Consider the following 25,142-nt stretch of genomic DNA (forward strand, 5'->3'; position numbering starts at 1 on the left):
CAAGTTCCAGTCCCTAGATCAAAATGAAATTTAGATATTAAACTTTAAACTCTTACCTCCTGCTCCTGCTGAAAGATGACGACTCTACCACCTTTATCTCCTGTTGCTAGTAATTCTCCAGAATGATTAAATTCTACTGTAGAAATTATATCTGCTGTATAATTGAAACAAAAACAAAAAGACGTTAGTTTTTCTTTCCCAACTCACTATAGTTTCAGAACTTAACCTGTCTTTCCTAACATATTTATTCTAAGATCATATAGCAACCTGACATAAGAAATAATGTGAATCTGAAGTTATTTCATGAATATTTTGGTCCACCAAAAGGCATTCTTGCCAGAATAAACCAAATGAATGTATTTTAACAAAGAATGCAATAAATAATAGTAGTTTATTAATATTTCACTAAATTTATAAATGAAAACAGCAAATTGTGAAACACTGTATGATAGCACCACTAAATATTTAATTATCTTAATAATTTTCTGTAATATACTTTTAATAAATTTATGTATGCAAACCCACAGATGATCTATTAAAAAATGAAGGCAGATATTACTAAAATAGGGTAAAATTAAAAATTTCAGATGGAATTCTAACAGTTATAAATTCAAACAGAAGCTTGAGAATAGAACACACTTATACCAGAAATGCTGTGCTATGTACCTTCAATATGCACAGTTCCTGTGGATCCCATGCATGACTGAAATCAATCAGAGTATACCCGAAGTTGGTGGTAACTTCACAGTCTCCAAAAAAAAAAATTTGTTTCCCCTTTGCTTTTTGACACAGAGCCATTTTCCTAAGTCTAAGTTACAGAATTGGACATTAATACGAAGCAATTATACCGCTAACAAGTTTTCCACCATAAAGCATTCAGCAAAATTAGGAAACACTCCATCATATGCATTTTAAATAAACAAGTAACCTTTTTCTTTCTATAAGAGTCATCTTCTTGTCTACATTACCTCACTATTAAGAATTTAAGAATCTGACTTTATATATTAAACTTGTTGCTGTTGAGTTGATTCCGACTCATAGTGACCCTACAGGATACAGAACTGCCCTGTAGGGTTTCCAAGGCTGTATTCCTCACAGAAGCAAACTGTCCCATCTTCCTCTCGTCGAGTGGCTGGTGGATTCAAACCACCAACCTTTTGGTTAGCAGCTGAGTGCTTAACGACTGCACTACCAGGGCTCCTTCACTTTATATATTAGGAACACTGAAACCAAAACCAAACCCACTGCCCTCAAGTCGATTCTGACTCATTGCAATCCTATAGGACAGAGTAGAACTGCCCCATAGAGTTTCCAAGGAGCACCTGGTGGATTCGAACTGCTGACCTTTTAGTTAGCAGCCGTAGGAACACTTCACATTTTAAATTAAGAAATCTCCTGATCAATGTATTTATTTCTAGAAACTATTTTTAAATTGCATTTTATCAATGACCTACGAGCCCTGCGTTCTATAATTTTCTTTCCACTATCTAGGTCTAAGGTTCTTAATCTTTTTGAACTTACTGAAAGTTATATGTCCTAAGGAACTGCAGATACTTGAGTGCACACAAAATTTTGCATATGATTTCAGAGTGTCTGGACAACCCTCCAACTCTAGTTAAGAACCTTGGCCCAGACTAAGGATGGTCCATATCAAGAAAGAAAGAATTTAGTGTTTACACTGCATGTATATTTAACAGTGTTTTAAAGCTAAATATATTGGACTATAAAGCCAAACATCGGTAAGTACTTAGTAGCCATTCTGTTATCTGCTCTTGCGGTACTGACCTCTGTAGTGAATGTAATAAAGGTTTAAAACACAAATGTCCCTGCATATTAGATTACAGTTGGAGAGAAAAAATAAGTAGGTATGAACATCAGACAGGAAAATATGGAGCCACGTTTTACTTGAAGGTTAGGTTCTAAAATTAGAGAATAAGCCAAAAATCACGTGTATTTAAGTTACAATCCCTCAGACAGGCATTACTTTCAATACACAAACTGTCTCTCTGTTAAGTTCAGCTCAGCCAATTTTTCCTACAGCACTGGTAGTCTGACTACCAAAGGCACTAGTTAATTTGAATATGAAGTCCTACTGAACCAAAAATACGCTATCTTTGAACTCTAGAATATGCTCTCAGCTTAGTGAAATACTCACACCCGACACAGCAGGTTTCATTCTCCTGTTTACTTAATGGGATAATGGGCAGAATTCCTTCAATATTTAAATTACTTCATCATTTTCCAGGTCCAAACTGTTGCATTCACCTAAGTTAAATACTAAATAAATTGCAACTCTTGTTTGGTAGATGAGTTGTTATAGCTAAAATTTAATAAAAGATATGTCAATGATCATTGTATGTAAAGAGCCTACCCTGCCCTGACTAGCCTCTTTGCTGAGCAGTAGTCAAGAGTACGGTGGGTAAATGTAGTACAGGATGGGCTCAATTTCTAATAGGGGAGAAACCTTAATCGTCCTTAAATGAATTGGACAGCAGAAAACCTGGAGGTGACTAAGTCAGTAAGGAGGTAATTACAGTAAAAAGGAATAAATAGATTTGGGGTTGAGGGGAGAGGGAAGAGAGATTTCACATCTGCATTATTCTTATAAGACAATTAAGTAATAATCTAACAGTAGGCATAGTACCCCCAAACTGAAGACAGTATTAACTCACCTACCTAGTTATTATGTGGTTGTTCAATATGTGGAGAGGGAGGAAGGGAGAGAAAGAGAAAGACACTTTTACTGCGATAAGTATCAGGAATTATAGGACATCTGTTCTAATGCTTAACTTCTTAGGCCAGGGACAGTTACATCATTATGGGAATTCAAGAGTAAAGTGATGAGATATATGTTTGGTAGTGAACCAGCTATGTATCAAGAGTATCAAGACTTTGCTCTTCATCTTCCTTAATGAAAATCAGGGATTAAAACTGGTGGTGGGGGGAGACGAGGGACAGGACGGGGACAGGGATTGGATGGGAGGGAGGAGGGACAAAACAAATCCAAAATTTTGAAATAAAACTGTCCCTTCTTCCAAAATGAAAGTCTCAACAAATTTGGTCTTATTATTCCTGGTTTCTGCCACTCTGTCAAACGAAATAACTCACTTCAGCGTTATTCACAAAGGTCTAAAGAGCTATTTAATTCTCACATTTACAGAAATGTTTTCATTGTTTGAAAAAGGGTCAATTACAGATGAGAAGAACACATACCACTTAAACTTCAGATAAAACCAATATAATCCTGAATCTACAACTAAAAACCAATTTAGTTTAAATCAAATTAGGAAAGCAAAAATGGAAATCCAGTACTCTCCATCTTTGCAGCTCAAAAACATTAGGTGAAAATGTTTTATAAAATTATATAACGAAGATATATGCATTTATATATTTTCCTCAGACCATGTGAAAGTAAATACTTAAATTCATAGTACCTCTTTGCTTTTTCACCTACCTTCCATAAACATGCACAGAACAGTTAACAGCCAGCCAAAACATTTGTTTGGGAAAGCTTTTTTAAAAATCAGCTATACTTTTTTGATGACAGCGATAATACATGTATTTATTTATATTGCTACCCATTGGCAATCTGCTTCTGAAAGGTTATAGCCTTGAAAATCCTTGCAGCAGTTATATTCTGCCCACATGGGGGTGCCATGAGTTGGAATCGACTCCACAGCAACCACCACCACCAGCCTGTGCTTCTTAAACTCTTCTGCCCCTTCTAAGCGACCATAAAACCTCGGCTAAGTGCTGTGATCAGAAAGTAACCCTCCTTGTCCTAAGTCACCAGGCTTTTTCAATCGTCAGGATGCATCTACTTGAGGACAGGACTGCTGGACCTTTCCAACTGTTCCTATTCAGCAACAAGAGCGAGTCCATTTCAAGTGAAATGCTACATCCAGCTTTGACGCTGCCCCTGCACCTTGCTTTGTTCTAAAACAACCAGTATCACCTTACACTTCTATCACAGCACTTACTAAATATACTTTGTCTTTCTTTGCCTTTGCTAGTCCCTCTTTTCACTGTTATAGTCCCAGCACTCAGTCCACTGCTTTGCCTATATAAAAAAAAAAAAAAAATTTTTTTTTTTTTTATATATAGGAACCCGATAAATCTTAGCTGACTAACAAGTACACCAACTCTAGGTCTAGCCTGTATCAATTTATTAAAAGCCTTGTTTCCCCAAAACAAAGAAAAGATAGGGTGTCATGCAGGATGCAACAAAACTTTAAGGGGCACACTTCAGACAGGCTGAGGAATCCTAAAAAAAAACTGGGCCAAATACTGAGGGGCTAAAGTTCCACAACAGCACTAAAGGACCAAAAATTTACACCATAAAAGTCAACCCGCTTTAAATCCTTGGAGGGTTATGGGAATACAATTTTCTCAGCTTATAGATTTTCTTGAAACACTAGTGTTTGTTACTATTTATCTTGCCAAAAACCTATGAAAAAAAAGAGAGAAAACTTTAGAAACAGACAATCATACTTAGTTGAAGCGCCTAGAAAAACTTTGAGCAGAGGTGGGCAGACTTGAGGCCTCATAATTGCGATTTTTATTCTGCATATATTTAATACAGCCATATTTTAGGAAGAAAATTTTTTTCTTGGTTTGTATAACAGAGTTTAAATACAACACTATTTCATGGTGCCCTTTCCTCCTTCACCCCCTAAAAAAAAAAAAAAGAGAGAGAGAGAAGAGAGAGAAAATAAACACCATGATTTCTGGGTACTAAACCATCTGTACAAGTCTGGAAGCTGTTTATATATAAACACCTACTAAACTTCCTCATTTATGGATGATACTTTAAACTTTTTCTAAGTTGTGAAATGCCAACATGTACCAATGTCTCACTGGGAAAATGACACGTGAAAACGTTGAATAAAAAGCGAGACTATCCAAATTTTGCCTACAAACCAAGAAAAACAGAATGAATTATGGAAAACACTATGAATCTCAACTTTCTACCCTATGTGTCACTACATACTGGAGTGTCAAGAATGGGTATAGGTTTGCCTGGATACTGCAGTCCCCACAAATCTGTAACTTCCAGTTGTGAACAACTTCCTCTGTTATTCCAGTATGCCCTCAAAATTACTGTTTCCTATTTTATATATGGCATAACACACAAAAAGGAAGCATAGCTCTAAAAATAGTGGTCCTATATTGTGGGTTATATCGTGCTATATCCAAACAAGGTCTTATTTAAAAAATAACAACACGTATTCCTAGAAGGTCTTTTTAATTTTACCTAATCATAATTACATAGCTGTATGTGGCAAACGTCTACCATACTGGACAGCATAGGTCTAAAATACTACAGGGTGGACAATGACTTTTATTGGTAATACAAGAATGCTGGCACTAAGAGAAATTTGCACCTAAAAATTAATGCACTCTGGGTAAAATAGAACAATTATCTTGCACGCAAGGATTTTGCTGTCCTAAAGAAGAGCAGGCTAAAACCATACACCTAACTACTCCTCACTAATCAACTATCTTGTTATCCTACATTTTGCATTTAATAGTAAGAAATCTACTATCCATTTTGCACATTAACAACATACGCTGACAGTAACGAATGGCAAGGTGCAAAGCAAGAGTTAACGCTGGCTGTGATGGTTAAGGTTATATGCCAACTTGGCTGAGCCATGATTCTCAGTGGTATGGCAATTATGTTATGTAATGATGTGATCTGGCATATGTAATGATGTGGTCATCCTGTATTTCTTGATCTGATGTTGCTATTGATGTTCGGTGCCCTCCAGTCAGTTCTGACTTGTAGTGACCCTACAGACAACAGAACAAAACACTGCCCTGCCCTAAACTATCCTCACAATCATCGTTCTGCTTGAGCTCACTGTTGCAGCCATTGTGTCAATTCATCTTGTTGAGGGTCTTCCTCTTTTTTACTGACCCTCTACCTTACCAGACCATGATGACCTTCTCCAGGCACTGGTCCCTCCTGATACCATGTCCAAAATAACGTGAGATGAAGTCTTGCCATCCTTGCTCCTAATGAGCATCCTGGCTCTACTTCTTCCAAGACAGATTTGCTTGTTCTTTTGGTAGTCCACAGTATATTCAGCATTCTTTGCCCACACCATTCAACGTCATCGATTCTTCTTTAGTCTTCCTTACTATCCAGCTTTCACATGCATATGAGGCAAATGAAAACATCACCACTTGGGTCAGGTGCATCTTAGTCCTTAAAATGACATCTTGGCTTTTTAGCACTTTCAAGAGGTCTTTTGCAGCAGATTTGCCCAATACAATCCGTCTTTTGATATTCGGACTGCTGCTTCCATGGGCACTACACTTTTGGATCCAAGTAAAATGAAATCCTTCACTTCAGTCTTTTCTCCATTTATCATGATGTTTTATATTGGTCCAGTTGTGAGGACTTTTTTTCTTTATGCTGAGATGTAATCCATACTGAAGGCTGTGGTCTTTGATCTTCATCAGTAAGTGCTGGAAGTCCTCTTCACTTTCAGCAAGCAAGGCTGTGTCACCTACATACTGCAGGTTGTTAATGAGTCTTCTTCCAGTCCTGATGCTGCGTTCTTCTTCATACAGTCCAGCTTCTCAGGTTATTTATTCAGTGTACAGGCTGAATAAGTATGGTGAAAGGACACAACCCTGACGCATACCTTTTCTTGACTTTAAGTCACGTGATATTCCCTTGTTCTGTTCAAATGACTGCCTCTTGGTCTAAGTACAGGTTCTGCATGAACACAATTAGTGTTCTGGAACTCTCACTATTCACGATGTTCACCATCATTTGTTACGGTTCACAAAGTCAAATGCCTTTGCATAATCAGTAAAACACACATAAACATCTTTCTGGTATTCTTTGCCTTCACCAGGATTGAAATGACATCAGCAACGATATTCCTGTTCCACGTCCTCTTCTGAATGTGGCAGGTCCGTGTCGATGTACTGCTGCAAATACTTTTGAATGATCTTCAGCAAAATTTTACTTGTGTGTGATATTAATGATACCGTTCGATAATTTCTGCACTCTTGTGGATCACCTTTGGAATGAGTAAAAAAACGGATCTCTTCTATTCGGTTGGCCAGGTAGTTGTCTTCCAAATTTCTTGGCCAAACGAGTGAGCACTTCCAGCATTGTATCCGTTTGTTGAAACATCTCGGTTGATATTCCGTCAATTCCCGGAGCCCTGCTTTTTGCCAGTGTCTTCAGTACAATTTGGACTTCCTCCTTCAGTACCATTGGTTCCAGATCATACGCTACCTACTGAAACAGTGGAACATTGACTGATTGTTTTTGGTACAGTGACTCTGTGTATTGCTTCCATCTTCTTTTGATGCTTCCTGCGTCGTTTCTTTTACCCGTAGAGCCCCTTAATATCGCAAATCAAGGCCTGAATTTTTTCTTCAGTTCTTTCAGCTTAAGAAACGCCAAGCATGTTCTTCCCTTTTGGTTTTCTATCTCCAAGCCTTTGAACGTTTCATTTTAATACTTTGCTTTGTCTTCTCAGGTCACTATTGAAATCTTCTGTTCAGCTCTTTGATTTCATCGTTTCTCCTTTTGTTTTAGCAAAAGAGATTCTTCTGACATCCATTTTGGCCCTTTCTTTCTTTCCTGTCTTTTTTCTCTTGTTGAGAGTTTCTTCATTCCACTTAATTTTCTGCGCTGAGTCATTTTTACGTATTTTCATCTTTTCCATTATTGATTTTGTATTTGCTGAATCTTTGTTTTTCTTGTTTTTGATGTGTAGGACTGTTAGTTTCCTTTGTGGTTACCTTAATACTTACCTCTATTTTTTTAAGTTTAAACCAATCTTTTATTTCTTTACATTGCCTCGATTTCCTCTCCACTTAAAGTTCTATGACTACATTATTTAGTCCCTCTTTTTTGTTTTAAGGAAACCTTAGTGGCGTAGTGGTTAAGTGCTATGGCTGCTAGCCAAAAGGTAGGCAGTTTGGATCCTCCAGGCGCTCCCTGGAAACTCTATGGGACAGTTCTACTCTGTCCTATAGGGTCACTATGAATCGGACCCAACTCGATGGCAAAGGGTTTGGTTTTTGTTTTAATGTTGTCATCTTTCACATACTGACATGTTTCCTAATTTTCAGTGTTTTAGCTTTGATTTATTTTTGTGACTTCCCTATCTGGGTTGATACCTGGTTGTTCTATCCTGTGTTCTAGTCTTGGGTTGTTATCAGATGTTATTGATTTTCTAACTGGAGGACTCCCTTTAGTACTTCTTATAATTTTGGTTTGGTTGTTACAAATTCCCTAAACTTCTGTTTTTCTGGAAATGCCCTAATCTTGCCATCATATCTGAAAGACTGTTTTGCTGGATATATAATTCTTGGCTGGCAATTTTTTTTCCTTCAATCCTTTATACATGTCATCCCATTGCCTTCTTGCCTGCATGGTTTCTGCTGAATAGTCAGAGTTTAGTCTTATTGACTCTCCTTTGTAGATAACTTTTTTTTTTTTATCCCTAGCCGCTCTTAAAATTCTGTTTATCTTTGGTTTGGCAAGTTTGATTATAATAAGCCTTGGTGACTTTCTTTTGGGATTTATCATGTGTGGGGCTCAATGAGTTTCTTGGACAGATACCTTCTCATCTTTCACGATATCAGGGAAGTTTTCTGCCAACCGATCTTCAACAATTATCTCCGTATTTTCTGTTAAACCCTTCTGTGCCCCCCACCCCCTTCTAGGTACTCCAATCACTCAGAGGTTATTCCTCTTGATAAAGTCCCACGTAATTCTTAGGGTTTTTTGTTTTTTTTTTTTAATTCTTTTATATGATTTCTCCTCAAATATGTCCGTGTCAAGTGCTTTACCTTCAATCTCACTAATTCTGACTTCCACTGCCTCAATTCTGCTCCTATGACTTTCTGTTGAGTTGTCTAATTCTGAAATTTTACTGTTAATCTTTTGGATTTCTGTTTGCTCTCTATGGATTCTTGCAACCTGTTAAATTTGTCATTATCTGCTTGTATAACCTTAAGTTCCTCTATTGCTTTGTCTGTGTGTTCTTTGGCTTGTTCTGCATTCTGCCTGATGTCCTTCTTGATTTCTTGAAGAGCTCTGTATATTAATCTTTTGAATTTTACCCCCAGTAATTCCAAGAATCTATCTTCCTCTGGAATTTTCTTGGTTTTTTGGTGGCTTGCTGAAGCCATCACTGTCTGCCTCTTTATGTGATTTGATATTGACTAATTGTCTCCAAGCCATCAATGTTATTATATTTATTTATTTAATGTTTGCTTACTGTGTTCTAGCCTCTTGTTTTGATATGCCCAAATAGGCTTGTCGTGTGAGCTACTTTGATTATTGGCATCTTTGAAGCTCTCAGGTCCTGTCACCGGTACCAGGTATGTGATCCCAGGAGTCCAATTAGTTTTCTTGTGCGGATTCAGCTCAGGTGTCCAGGTTGTCAGTCACTGAGTTTGTGGTACAGCCTCTCACCTACAGTCCCAGAAGGACAGGGGTGATTGGAGTAGGCACAAGTATCTGGCTGGAGTAGGGGGTCATGTGGGGAGGAAGGTAAGGGGGCTCACGGCTGCCTCTGAGTGTCTGGGTCAAAGATGTGTTCCTCTTGCACAGTGTGTGTAGGTGGGTGAGTTTTGCAGCTGGATCATGGGCACCCAATGCTGTTGGCTGTAAGGACTGAAAGGCACCACCTATTCTTGGACCCCTGTTGTGGGTGGCTAGGTAAAGTGCATGGAGCCACCAGTCCTCAGGCCCCTGAGGTGGGTAGGTGAGGACCCTGCTTAATGGGGAGGGTGATGTCAAATATGAATCTGCCGCTTCCCCATATAGCTGATGCAACTGAAAATAGGGTTCAGGTATATACAGCCTGTTGTACTGTGTTAATAAGGGCCTGCGTTGTTGAAATGGGCCCACGCAGGTCTATGCAGGGGTGAAAGGCACTCAAAAGTCTGTGGATCCCTTATGCCTGTGCCTAGGCAAAGAGGCTGTGCCTGCCCTGAATTCCTGGCTTAGGTGAGCTGGCAGATTATTTTCTCCTGCTTGTTAACTTGTTCCCTCTCCAAAGCCAGGAGAGTGGCTCAGGGTACGTGATGGGTTCTACTTCCGGCCCAGGGGTTGTAGCAGTCACTGAAGCCAGACCAGGACTGGAGCAGAGCAGGGAGAAGGCAGGTAAATGGAAGACAGGTAGTTCCCAAAAGGTTTTTTTTTTTTTAATTCTCATGGTAGGTGAGATGCTTGCACTTATCTTTTGCTGGTTGAGTGCCACTTCTCTCTGGTTCTATAAGCTTGAGCAGACTCACTGCCACTAGGTCTCTCCCGATGTGGAAAACACATTCCCAGTACTGCTGCTTGCCTCAGTGGGTACACCAGGTGATCCAGCATGCAGGGTGCCAGTGCCAGCCAGGTCAATTCTGGCAACTCCTTGAGGCTTCTGAACTATCTCTCCCTCCCCCTGCCACTCAGTCCAATTCCTCAACTTTGTCTTTGATATAATACACGGTAGGGCAATTGACTAGCATTCTGAAATGTGGCCCTCCCTTTTTATTAACCATATTAGGATGTACTTTAATAAGATTGACATAGGTAGATTTTCTTTGTGAAGTAACATTTTTATTGTTATAGAGAAGATTCTTGTTCCTCCTTTTAAAAGAAGTTTTTTATTCTCTGATTTTTGTTGTTGGTTTCTGAGAACATAAATTATTGTGCTATACTATACTAGACTGTGGCTCTAGTTCAGAGTTAGTCTGTGACAGTGATACTAATGTTTTTGTTTTTTTAAAGCATGGTAGAGCTACTTTAATCTTCAGAGTAGAATGTTCACACATATTCATAGTTTTCATTAACAGTTTGTTTTAAAACTAGTATATAGTTTTAAAACATTATATTCAGACAAATATTCAGTTTGTCTCTTTTTTACTGTCAAAATGCCTGTGTTCAATACACATTTAGAGAAAACTACATTGACTTAACACTATTTACTAGTGACCACACTGCAATTACTGCCTGTCCCAACAATAAGGCTGTATTTATTCCACACCTGCCACATTCAAGGCACATTCTAAATTCTACCCCCAACAACTTATAATAATGTAGAAATGTAATCACAACAGATGAACAGCTAACCAATAAGAGATTTAGTTAACTGTATGAGAGAACCGAAGAAGAGCTATCGAAGCAAAATAATTACAAGATGAATTCTAAGACACAAAGACCAAGTAAATATGTAGAAATACCCCTTCCTTTTTAAAAAATTAAATAAATAAAGGGGAGGAGGATAACTGGGAGAAAGCTTAAGTATTTTTAGCCACTTGCACTGTTGCTATTTGCATTGTAGATTCCTAAAACATCCACGTGAAACAGTTAACATAGGAGCCGTTGTATGCTGACAAGCTTGATTCTGATATTTTTCTCAATATAATTAGGCTTTAAAGCTAAATAATTGTGAAGAAAACTTAGTAAGTGAAAACTCTCATAAACTACTGTAAACATTTTGGCGGCAAATAAGCACCTCTAAAAATTCAGCTATATCTGCCTCATGCAACACAAAACAGCCTAAATATTGAGATAATCATGAGGTTCACAAAAATCCTACGAATTCACTGTTTCTTAACAATCTGCATTATGAACACTATCGCCAAAGGGACTACCCTGTTGAAAAGAACAAGTGCATGCAAACACTACCACAAAGCGTTTGCTGGTGTGATACTCTAGATATGAAATGAAACTATCATACCTGGAAAATAATGGATTTATCAAGTTGGCTACATGTAATCTAATCTTTTTACAAATCATGCTTGATTTCCCACAAAACTGTATCAGGCAATCAGTCCTCTCTACTTTTGGTTATGTTTCAGCAATAACAAATATTTAAGACAGAATATAACAACTAAGGAAACCCTGGTGGCGTAGTGGTTAAGTTCTACGGCTGCTAACCAAAGGGTCGGTAGTTCGAATCTGCCAGGCGCTCCTTGGAAACTCTATGGGGCAGTTCTACTCTGTCCTATAGGGTCGCTATGAGTCGGAATCGACTCAACGGCACTGAGTTTTTTGGTTATGACAACTAACTACATAAACAAAGGTATCCAGAAAAAAAAAAGTACCCAAGAAAACATACAATTACTGAGCACTTCCTCTTTTAAGAGGTTGAACTGGAAAACAAAAATCAAAATTAAAAAATCAGGTAACTGGTCTTCTGCTCTAGCCATAAAGGAGTCAGACAATCTAGATTTACACTCTTGCAGTAAACATCTAGGAAACTGAAGATAATATATGAAAAAACTGTTCTCAGATAATGGAACCTTGAGAAAAGGGAAATAAAGTGAGCCCCATGTCTTGTCCCAGCTTACTGTCTGGAAGGAGTTTCCTGGAAGGAGTTTCCAGGTCACAGTGGAGTAAGAAAGAATTCAAACAGGATCAACAATTTCAATAAATTCTGGAGACAAGAACTGGATGTGCAGGCGTAGAATATGTGGGCAGGGTAACTGTAGAGGAGGTGCTGCACAGAGAAATAAAGCTCTAGGGATCTACGAAAAGATCCCTTAGGATCTTGGCTTCATTCTGATATGAGCATGTATAGAATATAACCCTACAAGGCCTGGGAAAGAACCACCAGAAAGCTTATATAGGGCTCAAGATAGTTAAGGTTCCCACAAGTCAGAACAGAGAAACCTCATAATTGAATAGTTAAGGTTCCCAAAAGTCAGAACAGAGAAACCTCATAATTAATGAGGCATTAGGTAGAGTTTTCAGAAGAGTATTACCTTAGCAAAAAACAAAACCAAGAATGAAAAACAGTGGGGTACATTCTGATTCACGCCAGCCCCGTGTGTGTGAGAGTAGAAGTGCTCCTTTCGATTGGTTTTTAACGGGTGATTTTTCAGAATTAGGTTGCCAGGCCTTTCCTCTGAGGCACCTCTACGTGGGCTCAAACTTCCAACCTTTCAGTTAGCAGAGGAGTGTATTAACCATTTGCAAAACTCAGACATGAGCCCTTGACTAAAGTCTGCTCTAAACTTAAACTAACAGAGCTTAAAAGCAAACTCTGAAAGGATCAAAATGATTTCAAGTAACTACATGCTACGGCAAAATTAAACACTCTTTAAAACAACACAGTAAAATCCAACAACCAACCATGTAAATTCACAATGCCTGACATCCAATCCAAAATTTCCAGAAATGTAAAGAAGCAGGAAAATATGACCCATAACCAGAAGAGAAAGAAACTAATAGAAACAGAAGCAGAAATGACAAAATGATGGAATTAGCCATCAAGGATTATAAAACAGCTATTGTAAATATGCTCCATATGCGCAAGACTGAAGAATAAATCATGAGCACGGTAAGAAGAGAAATGGAAAATATAAAAGACAAATAATGGACATCTAAAAACAAAAAAATACACTCTCCAAAAGATAACATTAGGTAGGATTAACAGATCAGATACTGAGCGGAAAAGATCAACGAATCTAAAGACATAGTAATAGAATCAAAAGAAAATGATACAGGAAGAAAAGAAATGAGCCCTGGCCTGTGGGATAATATCCACTGTTCTAGCACATGTATCACTGCGGTCTGCAGGGGGCAAAAAGGTAGGGAATATTTGAAGAAATAATGACCCCTTAATAACAAAAGGATCAGTTATAAATGCAGACTTACACACTACTGGAAACTCAAAAACCATCAACAGTGTTGCACTGATGTGATTTTTCAAAACTAGTGAAGGATTCTTTGTAAAATTCTAACGTTTCAAGATAAAATGATCCCCTGTTTACTTGGCGAACTTTAGTATATACATTAAACTCATGCAAAAAATACCTGATATGTAAAATGGTACTGGATTTTAGGCTCAGAAAATAACAACACAATTGTCAGCACCATGAACATTTAGCACAATATTCCAAGTCATGGAGGACGTGCAACAATTTTTTTTTCTCATTCAAAAATTTATACACAAATTGTTTCGTGACATCGTTTGCAATCCCCACAGTATGTCAGCACTCTCCCCTTTTTCCTTTCCACCCCAGGTTTTCCAAGTCTACTTGGCCAGTTTTCCTGTCCGTTCCTGCCTTGTCTTTCCTTTTGGGCAGGGGTTGCCCATTCGGTCTTATATACTTGACTGAACAAAGAAACACATTCCTCACACATTACTGTTGTTTTATAGGCTTGACTAATCTTTGGATGAAATGTGGACTTCGGGAGTGGCTTCAATTCTGAGTTAGCAGGGTGTCCGGAGGCCATAGTCTTGGGGGTTCCTTCAGTCTCTGTCAGGCTAGTTAAGTATGGTCTCTCTTTTGTGAATTTGAATTTTGTTCTACATTTTTCTCCCATTCTGTCCAGGACCCTCGACCATGAACCCTGTCAGAGCCCTCAGTGGTGGTAGGTGAGAACCATCTAGTTCTTCTGGATTCAGGCTAGTAGAGGCTGTGTGATTCATGTTGTCCATTACTCCTTTGGACTAATATTTTTCCTTGTGTCTTTGGTCTTCTTCATTCTCCTTTCTCTGGATGGAATGGGACTAAAATATGTATCTTAGATGGTTACTCATAAGCTTTTATGACCCCAGGTGGTGAGGCAATTTTTTGTTCAAGACTGTCCTGCAAACTGCCAAATGTCTAACATACTTGGCCTGTGCCTAGGGAATAACAGTAATTTTCCCTAATCGTCAATAGGACAAACGGTTTTTATAAAATTTATGTATCGATAAAAGGTATAGTAAAGAGGTAACAGTCGTAAGTCCTCATGCCAAAGATTTTTAATTTATATATTTCAAGGTTATTCGGAACAGAAAAGTTGAGAAAAATGATAATTACATTAGAAGACTGACATACCCCTCTCCATTTCCAACAGATTAAAAGAAGCAGGAAGGAAAGGAAAACAGGTAAGATATCTGAAAAATAAAATTGATACCATAAAAATATTAACTGAAGATTAATAATCAGGTTCTAACCATTAGGTAATCTTAAAACCCATAAGGCAAAGATAAAAATCAATATTGCAATAAAAGTACTTTAAAAAGATTTATAAACTTTAGGGCAGAAAAAGTGCTCTGTATGATAATGTAATGGTAGATGCATGACATTGTGCCTTTGTTAAAACTCATAGGACAGTATAACAAAGAGTAAACCCTAATGTAAACTACTGACTTTAGTTGTTAACAATGTTATTTTGGCTCATCAGTTTTAACAAATGTACCACGTGAATGCAAAACGGTGTACGGGGGAGAGAGAGCATATATGAGCTCTCCCTACTTTCTGCATAATTTTTCTGTAAACCTAAAACTGCTCTAAAAAATAAGATCTATTATTTTTAAAATGAGCTTAAAAAGGATACAATGCTCACTATCAACTAATAAAAATTCAAAGAATCAAAAATCCTGAAATCCCATTACTGAGAGAGAACCACAGGAAATAGTTTGTTTGAAGAGCCCTGGTGGCTCAATGGTTAAGCGCTTGGCTGCTAACCAAAAGGTTGGTGTTGGAATCCATCCAGCAGCCCTGCAGGAGAAAAGACATGGAAATCTGCTCCCCTGAAGATTACAGCCTAGGAAACCTTATGGGACAGTTCTACTCTGTCATACAGGGTTGCTATGAGTCACAATGGATTTGCTGGCACAAGATCACTTTCAGTAACGGTCTTCTAACTAAAATGAACATTTTTTAAAAATCACAGAAATAAACTACTCTGTAGAAAAAAGATAACCGTCACTCTTAATCCCACTTCTAAGAGGGCCACTATTGTCACTTTAGTATATATCCTTCCAAAATTTGCCAACATGTACTTGATGTACTTGTTTATATTTAGTATAAAAAATAACAGATCTATTTGTACTGAGAAATAATGTTCTCTGTAATATATCATCAAGGTAAAAAAAGTTACAAAATGTATCTGAACCTATTTGTATAACATAAACAATCAAGAAATTATGGAATAGCTACAAGAGTTTAGATAGGGAGACCAGATAACATATTTCACAGTCTTTGGCATAAAAGTAACAGTGGAAACTTAATAGATGAATCTCTACAAGGTGAACAGAGTGATTAGATAACCATTTCACACCATCCAAATGACTAAAAAAATAAAACACAAGAAACAACTGACCATACCTAATGCTGGTATTGTGCAGCTGGGACTCTCACATACTGCTGGTGGGAAGGCAACATGGCACAACCTCTTTGGAAAAATAGTTTGGCAGTTTCTTAAACAGTTAAAACAACATGTTTTAACTGCAAACTACTAGACATTTGCCCAAGTGAAATGAAAATCTCTGTTCACACTAAAAACATGCAAATGTTCACAGCAGCTTCCTTTGTAGTCACCCAATCTGGAAATGACCCTGAACCAGGGTGTGAATAAACAAAATGTGGCATATCCATACAATGAAATACCATTCAAGAAAAAAAAGAAACAAATTACTAGTAGTAATACTATATGGACAACACAATATGGATACTAAGATGGATGAATCTCAAAATGCATTACACTAAGTTAAAGAAGCCAGATTCAGAAAGCTACATACTATATGACTCCATTTAAATGACATTATAGAAAAGGCAAAAACTACAGAAGCAGAAAACAGATTAGTAGCTGCTAGGGGCTATGAGTCAGAATAGCCTCAAAGGTGAGTTTGGTTTGAGGGGCTGTAAGTGGCATAGGGGTTGAGTTTAAAAGCAAACTCTGGCTACAAAAGAGCATGGGGGAGGGCCACATGAACCCAGCGACTACATCATCCTGAGACCAGGAGAACTAGACAGTGCCCGGCTACAACCGATGACTGCCCTGACAGGGAACACAAGAGAGAACCCCTGAGGGAGTAGGAGAGCAGTGGGATGCAGACTCCAAATTCTCATAAGACCAGACTTAATGGTCTGACTGAGACTGGAAGGGCCCCAGTGGTCATGGCCCCCAGACCTTCTGTTGCCCCAGGACAGGAACCATTCCCGAAGCCAACTCTTCAGACATGGATTGGACTAGACAATGGGTTGGAGAGGGATGCTGGTCAGGAGTGAGCTTCTTGGATCAGGTGGACACTTGAGACTATGTTGGCATCTCCTGCCTGGAGGGGAGATGAGAGGGTGGAGGGGGTTAGAAGCTGATGAAAAGTGAGAGTGGAGGGAGAGAGTAGGCTGTCTCATTAGGCGGAGAGTAATTGGGAGTGTGTAGCAAGGTGTATACGGGTTTTTGTGTGAGAGACTGACTTGATTTGTGAACTTTTACTTAAAGCACGATAAAAATTATTAAAAAAAAAGAGCATGGGGGAAAACTTTTTGGGCTGATGGAACTGTTTTATATTTTGACTGTGATAGCGGCTACATGACCGTATGCTTTTTGTCAAAGCTTGATAGGTGAATTTTACTATATGTAAGTTATACCATAAGAAAGCAACAACACAATCCAAACACTGTAATCACATGGCAGATATACTAAAATTCTAACCTACTATTCGTTACACAATACTTTCCTGATCCAAAACCTTCGAAGGTCCTCTAAGAATTATCGTAACATTTTTAAAGTACTGCCTGGTTTTCAATCTTTTCTATAACGTGAACACCTCCCTTCACTATACCATTTTACTTTCAGCTACAATAAAAAACCCACTGCTGTTGAGTGAATTCTGACTCATAGCGACCCTATAGGACAGAGAAGAACTGCCCCACAAAGTTTCCAAGGAGCGCCTGGAAGATTTGAACTGCTGACCTCTTGGCTAGCAGCCGTGGCACTTAACCACTACGCCACCAGGGTTTCCTCAGCTACAACAGCATCCACCAAACTCTCCAGTAAGACTAACGTTTTAAAATATATATATACACCTATTAAAATATACATATACCTACATACACACACACACACGTCCACCCTCATATCACCTTCACTAGCTTGGGAGTATTGTTTATCTTTCCTGAAATACCTCTTTTCCTCCTCCAACACTTCACCCCTTCTGTATTTGGCCCACCAGAAAATAATTAAATTCATATTAGATCTCCAGAGAGGTAGAAATATACCAAAAGGATAACATATACAGATTTAACAAAAGTATATCTACATGATAACAAGTAGACAGGAAAAATACTTGCAAACACAGCAAAGAGTTAATTTAAGTATTTTTAGAAACAGTTCATACAACATAGGAAAACTGACAAAAGAGGATACTTGTAAAATATAAGGAAATGTCCAGTCCGATCAAAAAAAAAAAAAAGACAGCATGTTCAAATACTCGCCTACATTGTAGACAGCAGTATTTATCTTCACAATCCTCTGGAAAACGATTTCACAACTTTCAACATAAGCAACAAAGGATTCATACACTGGAACTTTGTTACAGAAGTTATCCTATTTAAACAATCCAGAATTAAAAAAAAACAAAAACCATGCACAAAAATGCTCCCTATTAAAAAGTATTTGAGAATATAAAACAGACGTCAAATATTCTTACTCTGCCAATATCCTTCCTTCCACATTTTGCTATTTTTTTCTGAAATCCTTCTCCCTTTTTACCTTTTTCCCAACAAGCGGACTCTGCTCAACTGGTACTACTGCTGTAACAGGAAACAAGTATGGGGGAGTCTCATGCCATCTATAGCTATTACACTTTTCAGAGATGGGATTTTTCTCTTCTTAAAGTCAGCGACTACTTAAATGCAAGTGATTATGTATATAGACATAACAAAAAACACAACCCCCACCTTTTTTTCAAACATTACTGAACAAAAGCCTGTAGAAGAGTTACTGAGATGAAACTTTTTGATTTCCATAAACTATTATTTTAGAATAGCTTTAGATTTACATAAGAGTTGCAATGATAAGAGTTCCTCTATACCCTCACCTGGTTTCCACTGTTTACACCTTGTGTTACTCTTGTACATTTGTCAAAACTGAGGAACCAACACTGGAACAGTAACCCCACGCTGTATCCAGATTTCACTAGTCTTTTCCTATTTTTTTTTTTTTGTTTTCTGTTTTCAGGCCCCATCCAGGATACCCACTGTACATTTAGGCATAAAATTTCCTTAGCTTCCTCTAGTCTGTGACAGATTCTCAGACTTTCCTTGTTTTTGATGACCTTGACAGTTTTTAGGAGTATTGGTCAGGCACTCTGCAGTATGTCCCTCAATTGGGGATTCAGATTTTTTTTTTCTCATGGCCACACTATAATTATAGGTTTGAAGAACATAAGACCACAGAGGTGAAATGCTATTTTCATCACATCATATCAAAGATAAAATAAAAAAAAAAATTTTTTTTAAATCGAAGATACATGCTATCAAATGACTTATCATAACGATAACCTAGTTTTCCTAGCCAAGGTACGGTTTGCCAGGTTTCTCCATTATAAAGTTACTCTCCCTCACCCCCACTTCCTACTCTTTAGAAGGAAGCTCACCCAGCACAGCCCATATCTGGGGCGGGGGGGAAGGAAGAGGTGTCATTAAGCTCCACCTCTTTCAGGGAAGGAGTACCTATGTAATTTATTTCAAATTCTTTCAACCATTTATATCAATATAGACTCGTAGATATTTATTTCATACTCTGGGTTGTAATGCTATTTAATTTATTTTGCTGGTAAAACTTCGAGATTTGGCCTGAGAACTTTTTTCAGCTTAGCTCCTGTGTCCCTTTGACACGGTTCCATCCTTGTTATCTGAGCACATCTGCTGCTGGCAGAGCGGTTAAGCGCTACAGCTGCTAACCAAAAGGTCGAGACTCTGAATCCACCAGGTGTTCCTTGGAAACCCTATGGCGCAGTTCTACCCTGTCCTATACGGTCATTATGAGTCACAATCAACTCAACGGCAACGGGTCTGGGTTTTGGTTTTTCTGAACATTTTTAATTATATATTTTCATATGTTCTTATATTATCACAAAATTAAACACTACTTCTAACTCTTTCATTCTATAGTTACATAGTAAGATTTAAGAATTGATCTCCCTCAGTAAGTTCTTAAGAGAAATATAAATATATTAAGAACAAAAAGAGTAACTACTGTAAAGGTTCAAACCATAACAAATTTTCATCCTCTCTTATTCTTGGAGAGGATCCAAACATGACTAAGATTTCTGTCCTGGAATAGATTTCTCATTTGATACGCTGAGGTTCTAAAAAATAAGAAACAGCATGTGTTAACTTTCTTAGAAGTTTTTACATTTGCCTGCAACTTGGTTTTCATAATTTAATCTTCTGGTCGTTGTTGTTTTCTTTCCAGATTTTTTTTTGTGGGGGGGGGGGTGGTGAGATCACAGCAAGTGTACTGATCACCTGTATCTGTTAAATTCAGGGGTCTGCTGTTAAAATATTCTAGCACGTAATAGGGGACAGATCAGTTCTCATTTTGACCTAGTTTATTTCAACACTTACAGCTCCCATTAAGAAGCATGCTATTTTGTTTGGACACATGATCCATTTTCACGATCCTTTCATCTTTATTTGCCCTACAAAACAAACACTGACCTTTAGGACTGTTCCCATACAGCAATTAAAATATGATTAACCCAATTTTTTTTTCTCAAAAGGTAACTAATAACTCCCCAATTTAAGAAAATACTTTACTGGATATGGCACCTATAAAATGCTAGTTTCTTGCTAAAGGGACAGGCTAGCTTTAGGTGCAGTTTTTCCCCTACAGACCACTACGATCCTCTTTTATCACTGATGACCTCTAGAGGGAGCTCAAAGTTCTTGTTATTTTTCCCAAAGATCAGGACAGTTCTCCCGTGAAAGTGGTAATGTTGAAGATTTAAGTACACCTTATTACAGCACTCTGAAGTTGTATGTACTGTATCTTTAGGAATCTCTTCTTCCTAGGAACTAAGGCTTGGTCTTGTGCTTACCTACTCCTGGCAAGCAGGTCCCTACCATTTCTTCCTCTTTCCTTACCAGTATTAAATATGACTTCTGTGAACTTCTCTTCAGATATTCTCTCTAGCCTGAGAAACTATGGGAAGATACAGCTGTAGGCACTGGGGCAAATGCTCCCTCTTGCTAACTTCTGTTAACTTCTAGTGTAGCCGACCAGTGTTTTTCTACCTTTTTCATGCCACTGAATACACAGAATATTTATATGGCACACTGGTAAAGTTATGATAAGGCTGCTCATGTCTAAACAGTAACTCTAGTCAGCTAAGGGCCCGCTCAGTCACTCACTCTCAAGGGTTGAAGAATCATTATCTTAGCACACCTGTAACACAGTCTCATGTAGAGAATTTCTGTAGTAAAGTGCCTAAATTCAGGTTGTCAGATCCCCACTTTACCACTGTCTGAGACCCTGAGAAAATAGCTTAAGATTTCTTCATCTTTAAATACCTACCTCATATGGTTGTTACATTAAATGAGCAACAAATGCAAAGACATAAGCCTTGTAATGGGTACATCGTAAGCACACTGGTACGCAGCAGCAGATTTTTGCTGGGGTTTGGGCTTTGTTGCAAACAGCAGAAACTTTTAACCTTATTTGCTTCTAGGCTATTCAGGTCAATCTAGCCTAGGTAAATAAGTTCTCCAAATGGTCCATCATAGTTTACTGGAGTCTAGGCTAAAACTCAAGCTAGGAACAAACTACCTTGCTTTGCTTCCTCTTTGCATATACACTCAAGAGGCCTCAGGTAGAAGCACGACTGGTCAAGACAGGATTCTGTACTCATGTGTCTCCTGGCCAAAATATCTTGATCTCACTATGATTTCCAACAATCAGCTTAAGGAGAAATCTGCAAGGAATAAAATATGTGCTATTGGCCTTTAAAATAACCCTTACTTAGCCTCTGACTCAGTGAACAGGAACATACACGTGATAAGCTGAACAAAGACCACTGGCTATTGATGCTCATACAGAACCTACATTGTAATGTTGCCATGAGAGTCAGGGTCCATAGGATAATTTCCAGAGATGTGTTCTGGAACCAGTCTCCCTTCTTTTTAACTTGTTCCTGGATAATCTGATATCATGTTTGGATAAAATGGAATGGAACCATACCCTCCTGCAACAAAGAACAGAAAGATAAACAGTTGCTAATACGTTTAGTCTACACGTGTGATCTTAACAGACAACAAGTCCTGGTGTAAAAACGCTATATACAATGTTAGACAAAAGAGCTAAATTGACTATTCTAATCCTAAAGTTGTCATATTTCTTAGATGCTCACCAACTTTTAGCTGGCTTACAATTAGTAATTCCACAAAGCAACTCACCTCATTCAGTTGCCTTATCAAAAAGAAATAGCTCCTCAGGGAGATAACACAAGCAGTATTACACAAAGGTACTGCATCTATACCTGCCTTATTAAGATATTTTTATAACTAGAATGGGTATCTGGCTATTTAGTATCTGCCTAAAACCATTTCTAACTATGATTATTATTATCACACTGTAAGAACCAGAAAGCACTTCATTGCCCATGCGTCTTGGTAGAGTCACACTCAACTCAATTTTTTGTTTCCTGATAGTATTCCTCCAGCTCATCTCTAAAGGGTACAAAATTTAGAATATTTAGAAAGACATTAAAGAGATCTTTTAAGCAGTTTTAAAAAATTGTTATACTTTATTCCAATGACAATAGGGAGACACTGTGGAGTGTTAAGTAGGAGTAACTGGGCAACATTTCATTCTGGTATACATAGGTCACCATGAGAAGGAGGAAACGCGACTGCAACTAACAACAATAATAAACCCAATCAGGTGTGCACCTTAGGTTATCCAAGCTGTAGTAAAGAGAAATGGGAACTGGCAGGAGAGTAGGTAGAGGGAAAACTGGAGACCAATCTAGAGTTTACTCCAGAAATCCTGGTAAGCAATGATAGTGACCTGAACCAGTATAGTACGATATTATTATAAAGTCAACATTTAAAATGCACTCATAGTATGTATCAGGATTTATTTCTCACCAAAACCCAAACCATTGCCATCAAGTCGATTCCAACTCATAGCAACCCTATAGGACAGAGAACTGCCCCATAGGGTTTCCGAGGAGCAGCTAGTGGATCTGGCTGAACTGCTGACCTTTTGGTTAGCAGCCAAACGCCTAACCACTGTACAACCAAAACCGATTACTGTCGAGTTGATTCCAACTCAGCGCCTTATTTCTCACAATGCCCCAGGTAATTTAATAGATGAAGAAACTAGAACATAGAACCAAAAGAGGGTAAATAGAGATTTTAAAATATATTTACGAAGCATAAAAACAAGGCATGATAATTGATAGGGTGTGGAGAAAGATGAAAGCAAGAATAATGCCTCGGTTCTCACACTGACTAAATGCACTTAGTATCATTAATAAATATTTCACTTATATTAGTATTATTTAACAGCATCTAAATGATGGGTACAACTTCAGGTTAAAGAAAAAAGCTAAGATAAACTGGCTAAATAAATCATCCAAAAGACTGAGCCAAAACTCTTAACCAAAAGGAATGCATCATATACTATTACCAAAAAAGTTAGTACAGAAAATTCTTCTTGCTTTTTTTTTTTTTTTAATCCTTTCCTTCTCAGTTCTGGTAGGTTAGTTAGCTCAAGATGATAATTTCCTTAAAAAAAAAAAAAAAAAAAGATAACTTCCTGATCTTGTTTTCAATTGTATTTAAACTGCAATTCATTGTCTCCACTAAACTTATTAAACAATCACGTAATGTTTCTCAAATCATTTGTAATTTTCACATTGCTCCATTGTAAAAGATGCAATTCCTTTCATCAATCTCACAGAAAAAAAGAATTAAGCATTAAAGACTTTTTCCACTTACTTGGACTAAGTTTATTCCACTGATTCTTAAAACCAGTCTTTTTATAAACCTTGTGACTTTTTGTTGTTTTGCTTATTCTAAAGTCATCCCTCCAGCCAATATCTTACTAAGCATCTACTACGTGCCAGATACTATTTCTAGGTGCTAAGGATACAAGAGTAAATAAGACAGCCAAAAACCCCTATCTATATTCATGGATCTTATATTCTAGTGATGAAGACATTATAAACAAATGAATACTAAATATAAAATGTACCAAGTAGTGCTAAGTGCTATAAAAACATAAAGTCCAATAAGAAAGTAAAAGGAAGGAGAGATGCCATTTCTGGTAAGGTGGTAGAAAAAACTTTGAGAAAGTGACTTAAAGGAGAAACCAAAATTTAAACTAGGAAAAAGCAATGAAATTTTTTAAGGGAAGTATTCCAAGCAGAAAGCCTAAATTAGTAAACTTGGTAACAAGCAAGAAAGTCAGTAAGAATAAAGCAGAATAAATAAAAGAAGTGGCGGTAGAGGAGACATTTAGCTGAGGCAAGACTGTAGAGGGCCATGTGGACTTTGGTGTAAGCATGATACGAAGGTATTAAAGGAGTTTCTAATTTATGTTTTAAAGTGATCAATTATCTGTTACATAAATACAGTATAAAACTGGATGAAAGAACAATGGTTCTCAAGTTACTGCATTAGCCTAAGCAAGAGGCAATGATGATGGGAGCCCCCAGAGAAATGGAACGGATGGACCCAGAATATATTCTGAACAGAGTGCGGGCCGGTGGACAAAGGTATCAAAAGACAATTCCAAGGTTTTAGAGCCAAGCCAAATAGGGAAAGTGGCAGTGTCATTAGAGAGTGAGCAAGTATGGGATAAACAGGGAACCAAAAATTCCATCTTGACATCCTCGGTATAGATTTCAACTAGATACCCAAGTAGAAATATCATACAGGAGCTAGATACATTTGATGGACAAGTCACAGATGCACGGAGATCAGTAATTTGAGGACCGAGAATTAAGCTTGGATTTGGCAACACAGAGATTTGGGGGATGATTTTGACAAAAGTGATTTCCGTGGCTTAGTCTTCCTAAAATAAAAGTTGTTTTCTCCTGTGGCTTTATTTTATAGCTATCAGAAAGAAGCAGGGAGCTCTAGAATCAAACTGTCTAGGCTGAAATCACTGTTCTGACAGTTTGAAATCTGGCTTATAAAGGGCACTCTCTTAGTTTATATTTCTTGAGTCATTTTGGGAAACAGGACAGAAGAGAGTTAAACAAGACTCTGAAGTTGACTTGTCGTGCTTCTGAGCTGCTGACTTCTCAGTTAGCTGGGTATATTGAGTGTAGTATTTTTCCAAGAATCTGAGTCACTGCAAGCCTGAAAAATGCCATTTTGTTGCCCTGCCTTATATGAAGGATAGGTTCACTGATTTAGGATTCTTAGTTTTT

General features: G+C 37.8%; 1 protein-coding gene across 8 annotated transcripts in view; it reads right to left on the reverse strand.

Moving 5' to 3' along the window:
* PPP2R2A (protein phosphatase 2 regulatory subunit Balpha) overlaps positions 1-25,142 on the reverse strand; it is an 85,499-nt gene that overhangs the window by 31,628 nt on the left and 28,729 nt on the right. For 2 of the 8 annotated variants that reach the window (XM_064272672.1, XM_064272671.1), the window contains exon 3: positions 57-151. In XM_064272672.1, the coding sequence (XP_064128742.1) occupies positions 57-151 (95 nt within the window). Of the gene's footprint in view, positions 1-56; positions 155-666; positions 781-21,805; positions 23,457-25,142 lie in introns of those variants that run through there. The other 6 variants (XM_010592359.3, XM_023550991.2, XM_064272675.1 and 3 more) reach the window with 5 other exon arrangements.

Source organism: Loxodonta africana, chromosome 19, assembly GCF_030014295.1.
Source record: "Loxodonta africana isolate mLoxAfr1 chromosome 19, mLoxAfr1.hap2, whole genome shotgun sequence".
Lineage (NCBI taxonomy): Eukaryota > Metazoa > Chordata > Mammalia > Proboscidea > Elephantidae > Loxodonta > Loxodonta africana.